This window comes from Gymnogyps californianus, chromosome 1, assembly GCF_018139145.2.
Source record: "Gymnogyps californianus isolate 813 chromosome 1, ASM1813914v2, whole genome shotgun sequence".
Lineage (NCBI taxonomy): Eukaryota > Metazoa > Chordata > Aves > Accipitriformes > Cathartidae > Gymnogyps > Gymnogyps californianus.
In genome coordinates, this window is record NC_059471.1 from 14,222,129 (window position 1) to 14,239,316 (window position 17,188).

General features: G+C 36.8%; 1 protein-coding gene across 1 annotated transcript in view; it reads left to right on the forward strand.

Moving 5' to 3' along the window:
• Positions 1-17,188, forward strand: part of CNTN5 (contactin 5) — a 356,213-nt gene that overhangs the window by 320,483 nt on the left and 18,542 nt on the right. Inside the window, exons 17-18 of the mRNA XM_050914379.1 lie at positions 8,978-9,048; positions 12,212-12,446. Coding sequence (XP_050770336.1) covers positions 8,978-9,048; positions 12,212-12,446 — 306 coding nt within the window. The remainder of the gene's footprint in view (positions 1-8,977; positions 9,049-12,211; positions 12,447-17,188) is intronic.

Sequence of the window (17,188 nt, forward strand, 5' to 3'; positions counted from 1 at the left end):
CCCCTGGGATTATGTTCACTCAGATTTACGAATAAATTCCCTGGTTTTGAAAGGATTTTAGTTGACCAGAAGTATTTAAGCTGTGAGCAAATGTTTTTCTCACAAGATGAAGTTTTAAAATGTTAGATTTCATCTAGCTGTCATGTTTTCTAGGTTCATTCTTCTTCTTTCCCAGTGTTTACCAAACCAAGGCTGTATTTACTAAAACATATTCCTACAATGAAAGTCTTCTTCATGCATATCCATTTTCAATATTCCTTTGGACAATCATTGCAACTTTACCTCTGTAAAAATGAATTGATAAATCATAATAATGATGAGTAAAAAAAAAATTGTGGGACAGACAAAGCATGCAGTGTGCAGTGTATTTTTCACCTGGTGATTGGTATTCATTTCTGGGTAATACTCCACTATTGCTGCCATCAGAAGGAACAGAGTCTTTAACTCAAGTAGCAATGATCTGTACTCCAATACATGGGGCTCCTCCTGATAAACAGCACCGTAGCTAGTAATAATGCAGGTCTTCTTGAATAATAAAACAGTAACGTATTAGTTCAAATAGGAAAAAGGCCACACCAGATGTTTACTTGCACTTTCAGATTCCCAGTTAGGAATACCTTTTTGCTGCCAGAATTACAGCTGCACAAATGTTGTGTTAGAAGGGAGTGTTTTGTAGCATGACATTGAAATCCAGACAGGTGCCAGTAAAACAACTTAACAGCCTTCAGAGAAACTGAGGCTGAATTTATTTGGTGTGCCTGCTTAACACGGCATGGTACAGCAGAAGTCTGTTGCCATCGCCTCAATTTCAAAAGACTTTTCTTTAAGAAAAAGTTTGGTTTCTGTTTCAGTTATGAATGGTTTTGGGTGTTGTGGTTTTTTTTTTAAAAAAAAAGATAGATGCAGTCTCATTTTTTTATTCTATAGAGGGAGTGAAAAGACAGGAGTTACAATAAGATATAACTTCCCAATTTGTTAGAACCTGCAAAGAGTTGTGAAGTGAGAACAATAACACAATGGACTGTGCTTTAAACAAAGAACCACTCAAACAAAAAAAACCTGTTACACATATAATTCTTTGCAAAATAGCATGCTGCTAATAATTTTTATGGCACTCTTGAAATGCCAGAGGCTTCATGATCTGCTTCATTCAGGCAGCCACTTTTTCCTGATCTCCAGATATTCCTAAAGTCCAGAGCCTATTTAGCTCTGTCCTCTGAGACAGCTTTCAGTGATTGTGTGAATTATCACTCTTGGTATAGTTTTCAGATGCCAAAGTCAAAGAGACAGGAAAGCTAGTAATAATTTTCATTGGATTTCATATATGGTTTTCCAAATTAGCACATTAATATCTATCTTAGTGTACCTAGTGATCCATTATTTTTCAGAATCTCTCTATTACTAATTTTTTATCTGAAAGCTTCAAGGGAAAATCTCTATTAACATGGGCTCCAGTTCTAATGTCATAGATCTCAATTCTTAGAAGACGTGTATGTGAAAGGACGCTATATTTCAGAAAGAACATGGCATCAACCTCTCTACTCATGACCCAGGCAGAGTAACCTGGCTATTTGCAGTGATGTTAGATGTGACCCACAAGTAAAAACGGGCAGGCTGCCCCTGCACTGGGTAAAACTCCAGAAATATCAGTCTCCCACCAGAAGGTGACTGTGGCTCATGCTCAGATGAGAGTTGAGATCCACAAGGCTGAATGATAGCTGTGTAGACAACCCACAGAGGCAGCAACTGTGTGATTCTGCTTCCATTATTTTATACTTAAATGGAAATCGGCATCTGTAATTTAATGGCACAAGCTAATTTGACTGGAGACTAAAGTCTTTTTCTCTCCCTACACCTCACTTATTTTATCACTTCTTCCCCAAGATAGTAACAACATTTTATATTAGTCCATTATCTAAAAATACCCATGGAAACAATACTTGGGATGGTGTAAAGAAATCAACAGAATAATAAACAGGTTTCCATTTGCTTTATTTTTCCAATTAAACCCTAATCTTGTTACTTAGTTCATATTTAGTTAACATGATTGCTTTTCATAGCTACTTTCATTGGAATGGATAATACTGCAATTTTCTGGCACATCTAACTTATAGCCAGCTGCTGCATTTCTGTCAGTTCTAGCCTTGATACATATTTTACAGGTCCACAAGGTGAAAAGAGCCAATAACATGAATTTAAACATGTCTGGCATTCCACTAAGGCAGTCGGGCATTTGAAGCCTGGGGGCAAAGCATCAATTACATTATCTATTCATGGGGAAACATGGGGAGAGAGAAATTGAGTAGAATCAAAGTTTAACCTGCTAATCATGCATACAAACTTGATTTTATGAGGTAAAAATGTAATGCACTCTATTAGTAGCAGATTGTATACAGGCTTTATTTTTAATAAGTCCTTATTTTCCATTAAGTCACCTCTGTCCCAGGAAAAAAGTTACCTGGTTTAGACTGGCTTTGTTTTGGGTTGTTTTTTTTTCTTGTTGGGGGTGGTATTTTATCTGTCTGTGACCTGTATAAAAGAAGTTTCTGCTTTTCCCATTATCATAACTATTTTTGCTCTAGAAAAAATGAATAACCTGCTGTATCTGTGACATTTGGAGATGATTATGTGGGCTACTAAAGCCTTTGTAGAAAATGTGCTTTTTCCATAGGGAAAAACAAAAGGACAAGAGAAAGTAGATGGTAATCATTGACTGCATGGGTATATTTAGAACTAATAGGCTACTAACACATAATATTGCAGGCTCAAACTAATATGCAGTATATATTGACAAAGAATCCAAATGTGTGTTCTACTAAAAGACGTAACAGGAAAGCTAAGGAATTAGTTCTCTGGCATATATGCCACAGCATTTAAGATTTCAGTCCTAGATGTGGTGATTTGGAGGCTCTTCAGACTGAGTCCCGCAGCCACGCATGACAGTATTATCAGTGAATAGAACTGAATTCTATCTCCTACTAAATTACAAATACTAAAAATACAGAGGAAATGAGAACAGCAGAAATGTAGATCCTGAGACCAATTGGGGCACCCCTGTTTTCCAATAGTTGAATACAGTGTATCATCCGCTTCTGAGATGCTGGCACATTTTACATTTAATTCCTGAACAGATGAGATGTGAAATGTCTTCCTGGGAGGGTGAGAACTTGAGGGCTGGCCTTTCACACAGTGAAAGTGTTTACACTTAACATCCCTCTGTTTCCCAGATGTGTACTGCAGGAGATATATATATACATAGATATATAGATATATAAAGGAAAACAACTGAGAAGAAAAAACTACTGAATGTGTTGCTGCTTTGGTCCTCACATTAGGAAGTTCTGCCAGGCTGGCGACAAACCCTTTTTCCCCCACCCATAGCTTTTCCACAGCTAAGAAGAGTTGGTTTTCAAACTACATCTGTATCTTAAAAGATATAAAAATCTCTAAAAGAAATAAATAACTGCAACTGTACCTTGAGCAAACATTTTCTTAAGGACTAAAGCCAAGTTTAATAACTCATCTCCCCAAAAAGCGTAACAATATCAATATTTTGTTTCATTTTGCTTTATTTGACAAGATGTTTCAGAGTTTATACAAAAAATATCCATGTGGAAAATATCTTCATGAATACAGGATTCAAGCAGATTAAGAAAGACCTTGTGATTAAAGTGTAGAATTGGGATTTGGGAAATCTGGACTCAACTGCTTATCAGAAAACTAAATTTGGGCAGCTCACGTCAGCATTTCTTACTCTAAAAACAGGAGGTTAGTACGGCTCTTGGTTCTCTTTGTCTTCCCTCTAACTCACCAATTCAGATTGCAAAATGGAAGGATAGGGACTAAATCTAGCTACTTGAATCTACAGCAATACTGTAATCAGTTATAATCTTGGCTGCTAAATACTTTTGTTCTGCACAGAAATTAAGACGTACTATGAAATTAAGAATCTGTCATTTCTCTTTGTAACAAAGAAAACACACGGAATTGAAAAAAGCCACTCGACATTTCTTTGAAAAAAAAAAACCAGAAACTTTAAAATGACTAATTATTTATTCAGTAATATTTTTTAATTTTTTTTACAAGACTGGAATGTTAAAAAGAGGATGAACTGTTTTTCAAGTACTTTCAGTTTTTCCAGGTTCAATGTGACCTTTTATTTTCCCTTCTATAAGGAAAGGAATCTAGAGCTAGAGCAGTTTAAAAGACTTTTTCAGTTCACTCACAGAAGTAAAAATGGGGAGAATAAAACTGATTTTAAACAAAATGTAGATTTTCTTTATTTTCTTTAGCAAATTAGAAGTAAAATAATAATTTTAGATAAAAAATAAAAATCTCTGTCAACTGAAAACAAAATATTCTCATTTGTCTTTCCAGTTTACATGTTTCTATTTTTAAATAAAACTGAAGTAAAATTCATATTATACCTCTCTTTAAAACACAAATGGCTGCATTTCATTTGTTATAATATCAAAATGAAATATTTAATAATTTTCAGTATCTTGCCCAAAATTGAGTACCTAAAATCTTTAAATGGGTTCATCTTTACAGTCTACCAGAATCCACAGTTTTCATTAAAAAAACCCAGAAAATCCATCAGCCATGCAGAGTGAAGAGAGAGGAATTTTAAAAACTCTGAATCAAAAACCTAATTTAAGCACCCTAAAGCACAGAGCAGTTTTCAAAATGTTGGACACAGTGAAACTCTGGAAGGAAAGCTAACATCTACCCCAAGTGTTCATGGTTTCATAGCTATGGTATTACCTACCACTTCCAAAAGCTTCCCCAAACTTTACATGTAAACAGACATTTAAAATATGTAAGTGGCATTGTCAGCACTTTTCAGCATTTTATAATCACTGCTCCCATACACAAAGCCCTCAGCAACATCAGTTCTGTGCATACATTTTGTCCTAAACAAAAAACATTGCTTTTTATGTATATTTAGCTTGTAATGATAAGACACACATGAACTATTAAACAATTGGCCATGGCTTCATGTATAAGATTTACCTTTCCATGTCACCTTTTCTTCATTTATATTTTAAGCATATTGTCAAATGCTTCATAGGACTGCTGAGGGCTACTTTCTTCTTGCCTGCTCTTAGACAAAATGTTAAAGGGGGTTTTTTGTTTGGTTTAGGGGAGATAAGTTTTAATAGTGTTTTATTTCACTTTCATCTTCAGCATACCACAGTACTTCCATGAAAATGGAAAACAATAAGAAACAAATCCTGTTGTTTCTGTTCAAATCAAACTCCTGGCAAAATAATTTCAAGATTTTTGTTTGTTTGCCATAAGTGGCGGTTTCAACATCAACATGTGCCAGCATACACCCATTATTTACTGTGAACTACATCTAGTCACCGTGTCTTTCAGAACACAGTTTTTAGTCCTATTTGTTGTTTGCATTACTGGAACAACGGAGAGACCTGGCTTTTAACTCCCAACCTTACCAGTGGCTGAAGAAACAAAAGAAAAAAAGAGCTGACCTGATCCCAAAGAGCTTACGGTCTAAGAACAAAACAGGAGACAAGTGAGAATAGGTAGCTGGCAAAGGGGCTAATGAGAAGGCTTTGATCAGAATTACAGACATACGATCAAGCTAAGCATAGTCACATTTTATGATCCTAAGGACCAGTTTTAAGCCAAGGAGTGATTCGTTTTCCAGTAGGTGACATTCTCTCATCTTCGTGTTAAATGAGACACATTAGCACGGCAAAGAGCTCTTTGCCACTAGTTGGGGTGTATTTATTCAGAAGAAACAATACTGAATTTCTCAGCTTTGATAAACACTACAGAAAAGAGGTCCTAATGTCCTTGTCCCCCAGGCACATGGATCCTGTGTCCAGGAGCCAAGTTTAGTCATCATACTTGCGTATTTGGTGCAAGTGCATCGCCATGAGTGTCACTGCTGAGAATTAACAACTTAAAGATTGGGAAGTCACTAATTGCATGGCAATAAACTTAGGCTATGAGTGAGTAAATTCAGATATAACACTGATATAAAGGTGATGCTGCTGAAAGGGTTGCTAATATATAACCTCAGTGCCTGGCAAAAAATGTTTTCTTTTAATAGTTTTCTTCACTTAACGGTTACTCATTTCAAAATGTTCCCCTCTAACTGAGTATAATCTGCTTTGGTGCAGTGCAGAGGAAATTTATTCCTTTGACACATTTATTCTTTTAATGGTTATTCATTTGAAAGAGTTTCACTGTGTGAATGTACATTTTAGTTTGGTGCAAAAGAAATTCATCGTTTTGACAGTTTTATTCTTTTAACGTTTATTCATTTAAATAGGGCTTCAGTCTGCAAAGCTGTTAACAAGAAAACTCTAGAAAGAGGACACTGCAGGTTAAATAAGTCCATCACTTTGGACGCTTCAAAGGAGTACAGCACACTCTCTCATCAGTAATGTGGCACCTACATAAAAACTTCATTTATCTTTATAACTTAACCAAAAAATGTCTTAGAAAGGCAAGAGAAAAATGGATGCTAAACCAGGTTTAAATATGCTCCATTAGAGATGGCATCATAATTTTTGCATGTTAATTAACTGGCAGATGATTCTTCATTTGCATCTTTTGACTGTAGAACATTCATCCCAGTGTTGCAGACTGATTGTTTTTATTCTTTTTTTTTTTTTAATCCAGAGGGTAATTCTGTTTCTGAAAGGAAAATTTGATTAACTTTTTGCCATATAAAAATTAGGTCTTAGTTTAAACTAGTTCATGTCTCCAGTCAGTAGAGTCTAAACAATCCCTCCAATTGTTTAGACAGTTATCTTTGGATGGGATGAACCACCCCAAAGCTCTGCATTCGCTGGAGAAGGAGGCTGGACTACAAGCTCAGCCTGGATACCTGGTTTCCCACCAGCTAAAGTTAAACTGCAAAGAAATTTGATCATCTGATTATACAGAAGTGAAGAGCTTTCAGCAGAGAGTAACTAGGAAAGATAGTGTTTAGCATGTGTGTAGGGAGAAGGACGGAAGGAAGGAAGGAAGGAAGGGAGGGAGGGAGGGAGGGAGGAAAGAAGGGAGGAAGGAAGGGAGGGAGAAAGGAAGGAAGGAAGGGAGGGAGGAAAGAAGGGAGGAAGGAAGGGAGGGAGAAAGGAAGGAAGGGAGGGAGGGAAAGAAGGGAGGAAGGAAGGAAGGGAGAAAGGAAGGAAGGAAGGGACGGAGGAAAGAAGGGAGGAAAGAAGGGAGGAAGGAAGGGACGGAGGAAAGAAGGAAGGGAGGGAGGAAGGAAGGGAGGGAGGGAGGGAGGGAGGGAGGAAAGAAGGGAGGAAGGAAGGGAGGGAGAAAGGAAGGAAGGGAGGGAGGGAGGAAAGAAGGGAGAAAGGAAGGGAGGGAGAAAGGAAGGAAGGGAGGGAGGAAAGAAGGGAGGAAAGAAGGGAGGAAGGAAGGGAGGGAGAAAGGAAGGAAGGGAGGGAGGGAGGAAAGAAGGGAGGAAGGAAGGGAGGGAGGAAGGAAGGAATGGAGAAAGGAAGGAAGGAAGGGAGGGAGTAAAGAAGGGAGGAAAGAAGGGAGGAAGGAAGGGAGGGAGGAAAGAAGGGAGGAAGGGAGGGAGGGAGGGAGGGAGGAAGGAAGGAAGGAAGGAAGGAAGGAAAGAAAAAGTCAAAGGCACCATGTTTGCCAGACGAACCCAGCTTTATTGGAGAGAGATGTTTCACATATTAGAAATCTCCCCTATCAGCCTGGTAAGAACCACAGATAAAAGGGCTCTTATGTCATTTCCAACAGTGTAAATCAGAAGCAATTCATAAGCTTTGTGGGTTTGCATCATTTATGAGAAAAAACAGAATTGGGCTTATGTTCTTTAAAGGGGAGTTCAGAGTTCAAAAAGACTACACAAACAAATTCTGAAATTTTATGTGAACTTCAAGGATATAGTAAAAACTGCGCTTTCATTGAATTTAAGCTGTTAATGATCAACATGGGAAATAGAGAGGACTGTGTACATTTATTTAAATGTATTTTTCTTTGTATAGTTCAAAGGCACAGTGCTACTCAATAAATAAGCTAAACAGCACGCAATAAGGCCTTAACAGTTAACGCCTCACAGTACATTTCTACCAATGACCTATGTACTGCTGTAAGGAAGAAAAGAGAAAGTTTATATCTTAGGACATATTTAATCAAATAAAGAATGCAAGTGTTACCTGCTTGCAGTAAATAAACTCAAGACATTAGTCATTTTAGGAGCTTCATTAGAGGCCCTAAGTAAGATAAAAGAAATTATACAATTCCAATGGAACAATTAAGATTTCTGGTTTTACAAAATATGATAACCCAATTCACACTGATGATGATAGTTATTTCTTTTAAAGAATTTCATTAGCTGCTCACATGTGTTTTTAAAGCCATAATGGTGGTCTCAATTTTTAAAGAACTGTGGGTAGTACTGCTTCCAGCATTCTGCAAGAAATGATAAGGGGTGTTTGAGGAAGATTACTGTAAAATTTCTGAACATTGGCTCCTTGGTAAAGCATACAAGGATAGATTTACAAGAACTAAAACATTCTAAATCACTAATGACCTGGGAAATAGTAGAGAGATATTATTTATATCCCAAAATTTTGCCTGAAGTCTGAAATATGTCAGGTTCCCTGACATTTGATTTTGAGTTGTCTATTCAAAAAATACAAATGTTAACAAGATAATTCCTGTTTTATCTCTTAGATGATTTGTACATTGAAATTTTGACTAATCTGCAGAAGACACAGTGCTTAAGCAGCTTTTTATTCCAATATTATTTCTCTTCTCAGCTTATGCTTTGTTTGAGTTTACCAGCTTGACTGTGGAATTGTCTGAAATGAAATTTGAGCAAATTTTCTTTACCACAGAGTGCTATGTTTGTTATTTCTGTTCTGATTTAACAGCCTCATGTCTTCTACAGCAACTTATTACTATGGGGAAAACTTCAATAACTTGGACTTTCTGTTTTGTTTGGTTTTTTTTTCCTTTTTGCTCACAGTTCCAAAGACACCTCCAGCTAATGTAAGTGGCAGAAGTGGAAGGCGACATGAATTAGTAATAGCATGGGAGGTAAGGGACTTTTCTGATTAAAGGTTTTGTTTCATGTTTACTTCTTTGAGGGCAAAGTAAAGAGTACTGTACTGGGGTTTCCTTACAGCAAATCCTGGCAAGACATGAACACAAAATACTGTTCTTTAAATATGTTCTAAAGTTTCCAAGTAATGTGCATTTTCATGTGGTTTGAGTAGAGCGCATTATGGTAGCAGCTCCAAAGTTGTGCTAATTCATAAGTCTTTTCTTCCTCATCTACTGCTCGGGTTGATTTGACTTTTCTGGATCTTATGTAAATGGTACACCAGATGAAATAATAGCTAAGGGAAGAGAAGGAAAGCCTTGTAACTTTTTTTAAACTTAAATTAAGAAACAATTATTTTTTTAAGTATTTCATAAAAATATAAAACTAAAGACCTGAAATAGACCTTTATTTTGAGAAGATATTTGTGATTCAAGATGCAACACAGATGTATGACAGTGCCAGTGGGCAATTGGAGGAGTGGTAGTTGCTTTCTCTGCTAATCATAAATAACACAGCAGAACAGAGACTTTTCTTGAGGAGTTTTCAAAACTTCTAGATTCCTCCTGAAGAGTTTCAGACTCAGAAAATATACAATTTATATATATATATATATATATATATAAAAACCAAGAAAAATTCCATCAAATAAAGCCATGGGGTTTTAATGAAAAAAGTTTTAGCCTAGCCAACTTAAGGAGAGATTCAGATGGTAAGACACACAGAATTCTGACTAACTGCTTAGAATGGCAAATTTTAGGACATCTGAAGAGGCTGTCTTCTGTTGGCATGTCTGTCTTCTCCGACACCAGCTACCTGGGACAGCTGAGACAGAGCTGATTTCAGTTTGCTTTATAGTCTATAACTATAAACAGCAGCATCTCTCCTATTGGGAGAGAATTTGCTGAATCCCAAACAAAAACATCAGATGGCTAGAACTGTATCTGATGTAAACTGGCCTAATCCCAGTCCCTTATATGATATATTAGTATGTAGTATTCATATTAAGTGTCTTCATAGTGTTCCGCAGGTGACTGGAGTGGGGGACTACTGGAGTGTGTTATATCCCCTTCTCTGTCAAGGGTCGAAGTTTTCTTCCAAAAGAAACCAGAGACCCAGGTTGTCCCATCCTGCAATACAGATACAACAGACAGTTAAGAATTAGCAATTCCCATAACATAACTTTCAGTATACATTGACTTTTTTTCCACAAAAGCCAGATGATGCTTCTTCACTTATAGCTAAGGAGTGCAAACTGCCAATAAGGCAGAAGGTGTCAATCCTTCCCCTTTGTTTCTGATTAACTCCTTGTTTCCATCAATACCTAGTGCTGTTCTTCCTAGTGTTAATACTTTCAGCACACTATTGTTTCACATACCTCTTAAATTGCATAAAGTCATTAATCAAATTAAAATTACAAAAACATCATGGCATTTCATCTATGTTGAATATAAATTGTGAAGTGGGCATATTTACATTTTTTAATTGTTTGAAAGATTGCTACCATTTCTAATTATAGTCACTGTCTCTTCAAGAAATGGTAAAAAGATAGAACAAAACACACAAAAGCATGCAATTAAAAGTAAATGTTGAAATTTCTGCTAAAGACCTAATCCTAGCACATTGGATAACACTCCAACAACTCACTACAGACTACTGGGCTGTCTGGTGTAGCCACTGCATTTCCATAAACCACAGTGTAGCACAAGCACAGCTCCAGCACAGTCAGTCTGTGCTTTTGCAGGATCCAAAAAAGTCTTATTGGACTTACACAGGCAACAGGAATTCAACAAAGTACTTTGAAGTCTGAAGAGATACTGGGATGGTATATTGGTCTCCGGGAATTCAGGAAAAGACTAATCTACCTAGGCTCCTGAATTATACTCAGCAGGTTCAAACAAAATTTTATTCACACAACTTTAATTCACAGACTGTGTATTTAGCATTTGCAGTGAAATCCAAGGGTTCTGCTACTTCTCTTGTATTTCTGGCTTTTTTTATAGTGACTGTCTACTGCCAACTCCATAAGTATTGCAAAGAGATGCAAAGCTCCTCCTTTCCAACTCAAATTGCTAGATTACGAAGTTTGTCTTGTTTTTGCCTCCTCTGCCTTTGGAGTCATGATTATCTTTTTTCTTGGATGCACAGTGCATAGCTTCAGAAGGATGGGTAGAAAATGATGTCTGCAAGTGAGGTGCATGGCGATGAGACATTCACTTGCAATGTGGAGGGGAGAGGATTCAGTGTCCCCTGTGCCCCTGCTCTGATTCACATGTTCATTAGCTGCAGATCTAGGATGGGCACTTCGAGAGAGGGAGTTTAGACACTTTTTTGGCATTTCCCATAGGCCTAATACGTTGACAGCTGTTAAACATAACCTAATTCCTAAACTAGTCCATTGACTTTATAAGAAATGTAGGCAGTAAATTAGCATGAAAAATTCCATTCCTTGAGCTGGACATGTAAGATTTAGCTTTTGCAGTGCCCAGCCTCTCAACAGATAAATCCCTTTGCTGACTGCCTGCTTATGGCAGATGTGTCCCAATTTAAGTGGCTAATTTCACAGCTCCTCTAAGAAAAGCAAATGAGATTTTTTTTTTTCCATGAAGATTCAATTTGAGAGTTAGAACAACTAGATTTATTGCATTATATCCTAAGTCTCAAATTGAACCCTAGACTTAAATCCCTAAGACTTGACACCCCATTTGGATACAGAAATTAGACAGGCTGGCACCTAAAACCCAGGAGAGTCCCACTATAGTCAGTGTCACTCACATCATATTGTAGGAGCCCTTAACAATATGTTGCTCTATATTTTTAACAAGGTCACTGGAAGGGGCTATTCCACTAATAGACCACTGGTTAAAGCATTAACCACAAAGTGGGAGATATGGAAGAAAAAATCTTTCTGAGCCCAAGAGCTTATTCAGTCCTAGGACAGTGACCTAACTGTGGTGATTAGGTGAAGAAACTCTCTTACAAGGTTCCTCTTCACAGACAATTGGGCCTAGGTGTTCCCAGGCATGATAAGTAAAATCCTACAATGGAACTGTAAGGGATCACCCTCACACAAGAAGCCAGATCATGGTCAGTCACTGAGTGACTGCTTTCTAAATTAGTAAAACCACGTCTGACCATTACCTGATCTTTATTTTTTAGCCAGTGTCAGAAGAGTTTCAGAATGGAGAAGGATTTGGATATATTGTAGCCTTCAGACCCAATGGAACACGTGGCTGGAAGGAAAAAATGGTGACATCTTCAGATGCCTCAAAATTCATCTACAGAGATGAAAGTGTGCCACCTCTGACTCCTTTTGAGGTGAAAGTTGGTGTTTACAACAACAAAGGAGATGGTCCCTTCAGCCCTATTGTGGTCATCTGCTCAGCTGAAGGAGGTCAGTTCAACACGAAGTTAACTTGTATATTATGAACTATATTAAGCTATTTTTATATAAGGTGTCCTATTATACCACATTTTTTCAATCTTAAATTTCAAAATTCTTTGCAGAAGTGCTAAGTAACATTAAACATGTTTTGCAGAGAAGGAGGTGAACTAACTTGCCAAGGTTACCCAGAAAGTAAGTGACAAAGTTTAGGAATAGATTTCTAGCCACATCAGTCCTAACCAAAAAAAAATCTCTTTTAATGAAGGTTCATCCCTAACATGAAATCTGTAGTCTTAACTTTAAGCTGGGCTGCTCTAACAATGAGCAAAGAAAGGCTGATATTTTCTAATGTTTCTGAGGTTCATGATACTTTTTTTCATGGGTTAATCAGACAACAGCTCAAAGACTAAATAAATTTACTTATGAATGTTCATTTCCTGGTTAATGGATACTAAAAGTGCACAGAATGCAATTTTGTCTTATTTTTATTACATATTTTTCTATTATTTTCTCTCTTTTTTAGTTCATTAGTATAAAAGTTCTGAATTTATGTTAATGTCCAAATATTCAATGTGAATTATAGGAATAGTTCATAAGAACAATGAAAAATATTTCTTGAAAATTTCTATGCCAACTTAATATAACTGAACAGTATTTTGTGAAAAAAAAAAAAAAAAAGACTGATTTGTACTAGTAAAAGAAGTTGTTCTGTATTGGCAGGAGCCAGCGTATAGAAATTTCCACACACACAAAAGGTAAATAAATGTCATCCACAGGAATATTTTGAGCAGCTCCATTACTGGAAGTCATATACTTCAGTTCTTTACTATACTATCTTTGAGTTATCCCACTGTCTCCTGTTAAGAGAATAAAATAAGTACAGTCTTAGTACAGATAGGAGGAATTTCATACTATCTCTACAAAAATGTAGTGTGAAGATACTGATATTTCATGTGAAGCTGGAAAACATTAAATGTTATTCCGTATTAGCCCACAATAAATGTGTAATTTTGGAGCCATGATGTAGCAGAGATTATCTACTACTATTCTCTCACAGTAATTATAGAGGTTGGAAATGCTGTTTTTGCTAAAAGCAGTTCCAGTAATTTCTTTGTGTTCCACTGTTTGGATCAGCATTACCAAGTATTCATATTATTATAAAAACAATTACATTTTAAAATGTAAAAATTGCCCAGTACAACTTGGAAATCTTACAGTTGAATTCCCTGTTCCTCAATGGAAAATGACACTGAGAGACCAATGGTGATGTTTTTATTATTTAACAATTTCATACTCTAATCAGAAAGTTCAATAAAAATAGAGTTTTGCAATGGAAGGGAGGCAAAACCTTAATAGATTTTTATTTGAAATAGCAAAAGCTATTTTAACAAAAGCTGAATGCTGAATTGTAATAAGCAGTCCTTTGCTTGTTATTTGGACAAGACTGGAAATGGTATAATCAGTAATAAATAAATCAATTTTTCTAACATTTCTTTTAAAATATGAACTTCACAAATGATCTTAATAGAATTATTAAAATTAACTTTCTCTCTATGCTCCCAGAGACTATCTGTAGAAGCCAACTTTTCTGGTTATAATTCAGTTATTTGAAACTACCTACCCATCAGAGCTTTGCTAATTCAGTGTCTGTATGTGTCTGTACATTAGATTTTCCTTTGGTAAGAGGAATTCTATGGGGCTAAATACTTTATAAGACTTATATTTGAGGAAAAAATATGGGATGCTGTGACAATACAGTGCAAAATTAATTTATAAAAAGCTTTTCTCCAGAAAAACCCTAGGTGATATACTGAAAATTTAAAGGAATAACAAAACAGTTTATTACAGCCAAGTTCTGGGCAATGTGGAGACTGAGGACAATAGACATTTCAGCTGCTATGAAAAAAGGGGGAACTGGTTTTGAAAGAGGCATGGACTTTCACACTTAAGGAGTTAAACAACTGAAGACACATTTTCTCAAGGACTTCTATCAAAAAGGAGATATTAAATAAAGATTGACAGTACAATATATTATGGTCCTAGGGCTGATCCAGCAAACCCTTAGCTTACTTGCTTTTCATCACACACTCAATTCACTGCTCTGCAAACATCTAGAATAAAGGCCTAGGATAAAATTATTAAAAGTTAAGGAAACTTTATGTTACATATTAAAAGGTTTTCCACATCTACAGATGGATCTACAATTGTTTACTGGCATAACAAATCCACCTAAGTAAGTCTAAAACCTGTTACCTCTGCTAAGCACACAGGAAAAAAAACAAGAGTTTGCATAGGACAGGTTCTGGACAAGGAAGACATTTCTTTTATTAAGAATGAATGCATCTCTCTCTTCTGTATGACTGTGACTGCAGTGTGTGTGTTCTCTGATCCACATTCAGAGCCCATTTGTGGTGGCTCTGAGTTGTGCCTAGGCAAGCAGCTTGGCAGGTGGTATGGAGTAAGACGTTCCCCTCTGTGAACACAACTGACTGCCCTCTGATTACATAAAGTGTCTCTGACTGAGGCAAAAGGCTTAAAAAACAGCCTTCTGAGTAAAGGATCTCAGAAAACACTGAGCGCTTTTTCGTAACTAAATGGAGGGCTAATCCTTTTATCTCTATCTCTAAGTCAGATATTTAGAAGATAATACGATACCAATGCTTACTGAGGGATCAATGATGGTGATAAAGTTGAAGGGGGGGGAAGCCTGACTGGTTATAGATGTTTTAAGTCATTTCTTCTCCTTCATTGGCCTTTTGACTTCATAGGAAATATCACCAGGATACAGCTCATGGGAGACACTATCCAGAAGCTAAAGATGCAGATGAATGTAATGGAAGAATAGAGAATAGAATGAAGAAGCAGATAAAACGGTTGTACAAAACTAGCTGGATAACCCAGGAGGGAAAAAAGCAAATGTGACCCTCTGGAAAAGATGGCTTAATGCAGTAGAATAGTTTGAAGGAGGAGTCTTTCCTGGCAACCTTAGGAAAGGAAGAAAGCAGTCAAGGAGAGAAAAAGAGAGGTCAGATGTTTTAGTGAAGTAAAAGAGATCATGAGAGCCAGGGACCAGTTCTGAAGAGGGAAAGAGGATGATACACAGAAGATGCAGGATAGAAAAAAAGATGCACAATTATCTTCAATAAGAAGGCAGAACAGAATGACACAATAGACATGTGCCAGCACCAGGGAAAGACAAGCCTCAGCCTTTCATAAAGGAACCCTTTAATAAGAGAAAGAGACACCAGAGCACATGGAGAGCACAGCAAGTTGGGCTGCCTGCCAGAAGAAAGGTTGCTATGTGCAGGCCTGAGGCTGAAAAGGAGCATGAACAGAGCAGGGAGAAATCTTCTGACTGTACTTTCTGCTAGGAAAATAATGGTATCAGATTCATGCTAGAACATACTGAAACAAAACACTGAACTTCAGCGCAGGCACAGATGATTTTGATCCATAGAGAATAAAAATTGTAAAGGCACAAGATATTGAAAATAAAATAATGAACAAAAGCAGTGTTAAGCACTGTTTGTTTTAACATTTATATATTCTTCGGAGTTTTTTCTTGATGACTACATTCCACTTAAATACTGAGGGGCTAAGAATGCCAAGACTACTAACACAAGCTTTCAGTGTCAGGGAAATCCTATGCAATCTCTATGTGTGGTTTTAATTCACTGGAAGAGGAAAACTGGGAAAATCAAAAATATAGCAATGGAGAAGGAAATATGAGAGCATAAAGGTATGATTGCAAGATGGAAAAGGCTGTACTGTTAAGAGTGATGGCCAGGTAGGCCTGCTTTAGCAAGCATGACTAGACAAAGTATGAGCTACATAGGAAAGACAAAATAAAAGTAAAAATGGTTGGATGTCATAACATGCTGATGATGTGATAACATATCAGGAAATACAAAACCAATGTTTGGATAAAACAGAATGTCCTTGAGTTCCATGTCATTTCGGAAAAGGGCAATTGAAGAAACTGGGAGTCAAACTAGAGGTCAGTTGCTGATTGCCCTGACCAATGTGGATGCTGAGAAAGACCTTTCTAATTTTAGATAGATAATACAGGACACTGTTATTTAGGAGAGAATTCAGCTGCTCAGAGTAGTTTGAGTAGTAAATACGACTAATGACCTTGTGTTCCGGCTGTGATAATTAGCAGATTCTTTATCCAGTACTGACTAACTGAGAAGAAATAACGGTACTATAGTCTTGTTTGGATGAATAATTAAGACACTATAGAAAAGCTTATCATAACAAATAACAGTGGAACAAGTCATCATTAAATAGCAGGAAATTATTTAATAAGCTGGAATTAACAGTTGAGACTAGAAATGAAAGTGTTTTGGAATGTCTCTGAGACAAAGGTGTAAAATCTACCTGAAGTTTATACTGCAAGAAATGGTACATTTCTAAGGCAGTACATTACACCTGAGGATCTAGAGATGCACCCACTAAAAGATATTCTGGAAATGAGTAGAAACTAGAAGAGCTTGTTTCTTTTGCCCTAGTAAAAAAAGGCTGAGTTTGCATAAGATGCTGTCTGCAAATCAGGGTAATTATTAGGGATGGTGAAGAGCTTTTAAAGGTAAAGGACAATGATGCTACATCTTTTTTTTAGCAAATAAAACAAGCCAGCCATTCTTTATCCTTGAAGCCAACTGGCCAAAAGAGTTCACATCTGCACACTAGAACACTGTCACTCTCCAGACTGTGGCTGCATCCATACACCTCCTGGGAACCTTCCCTGG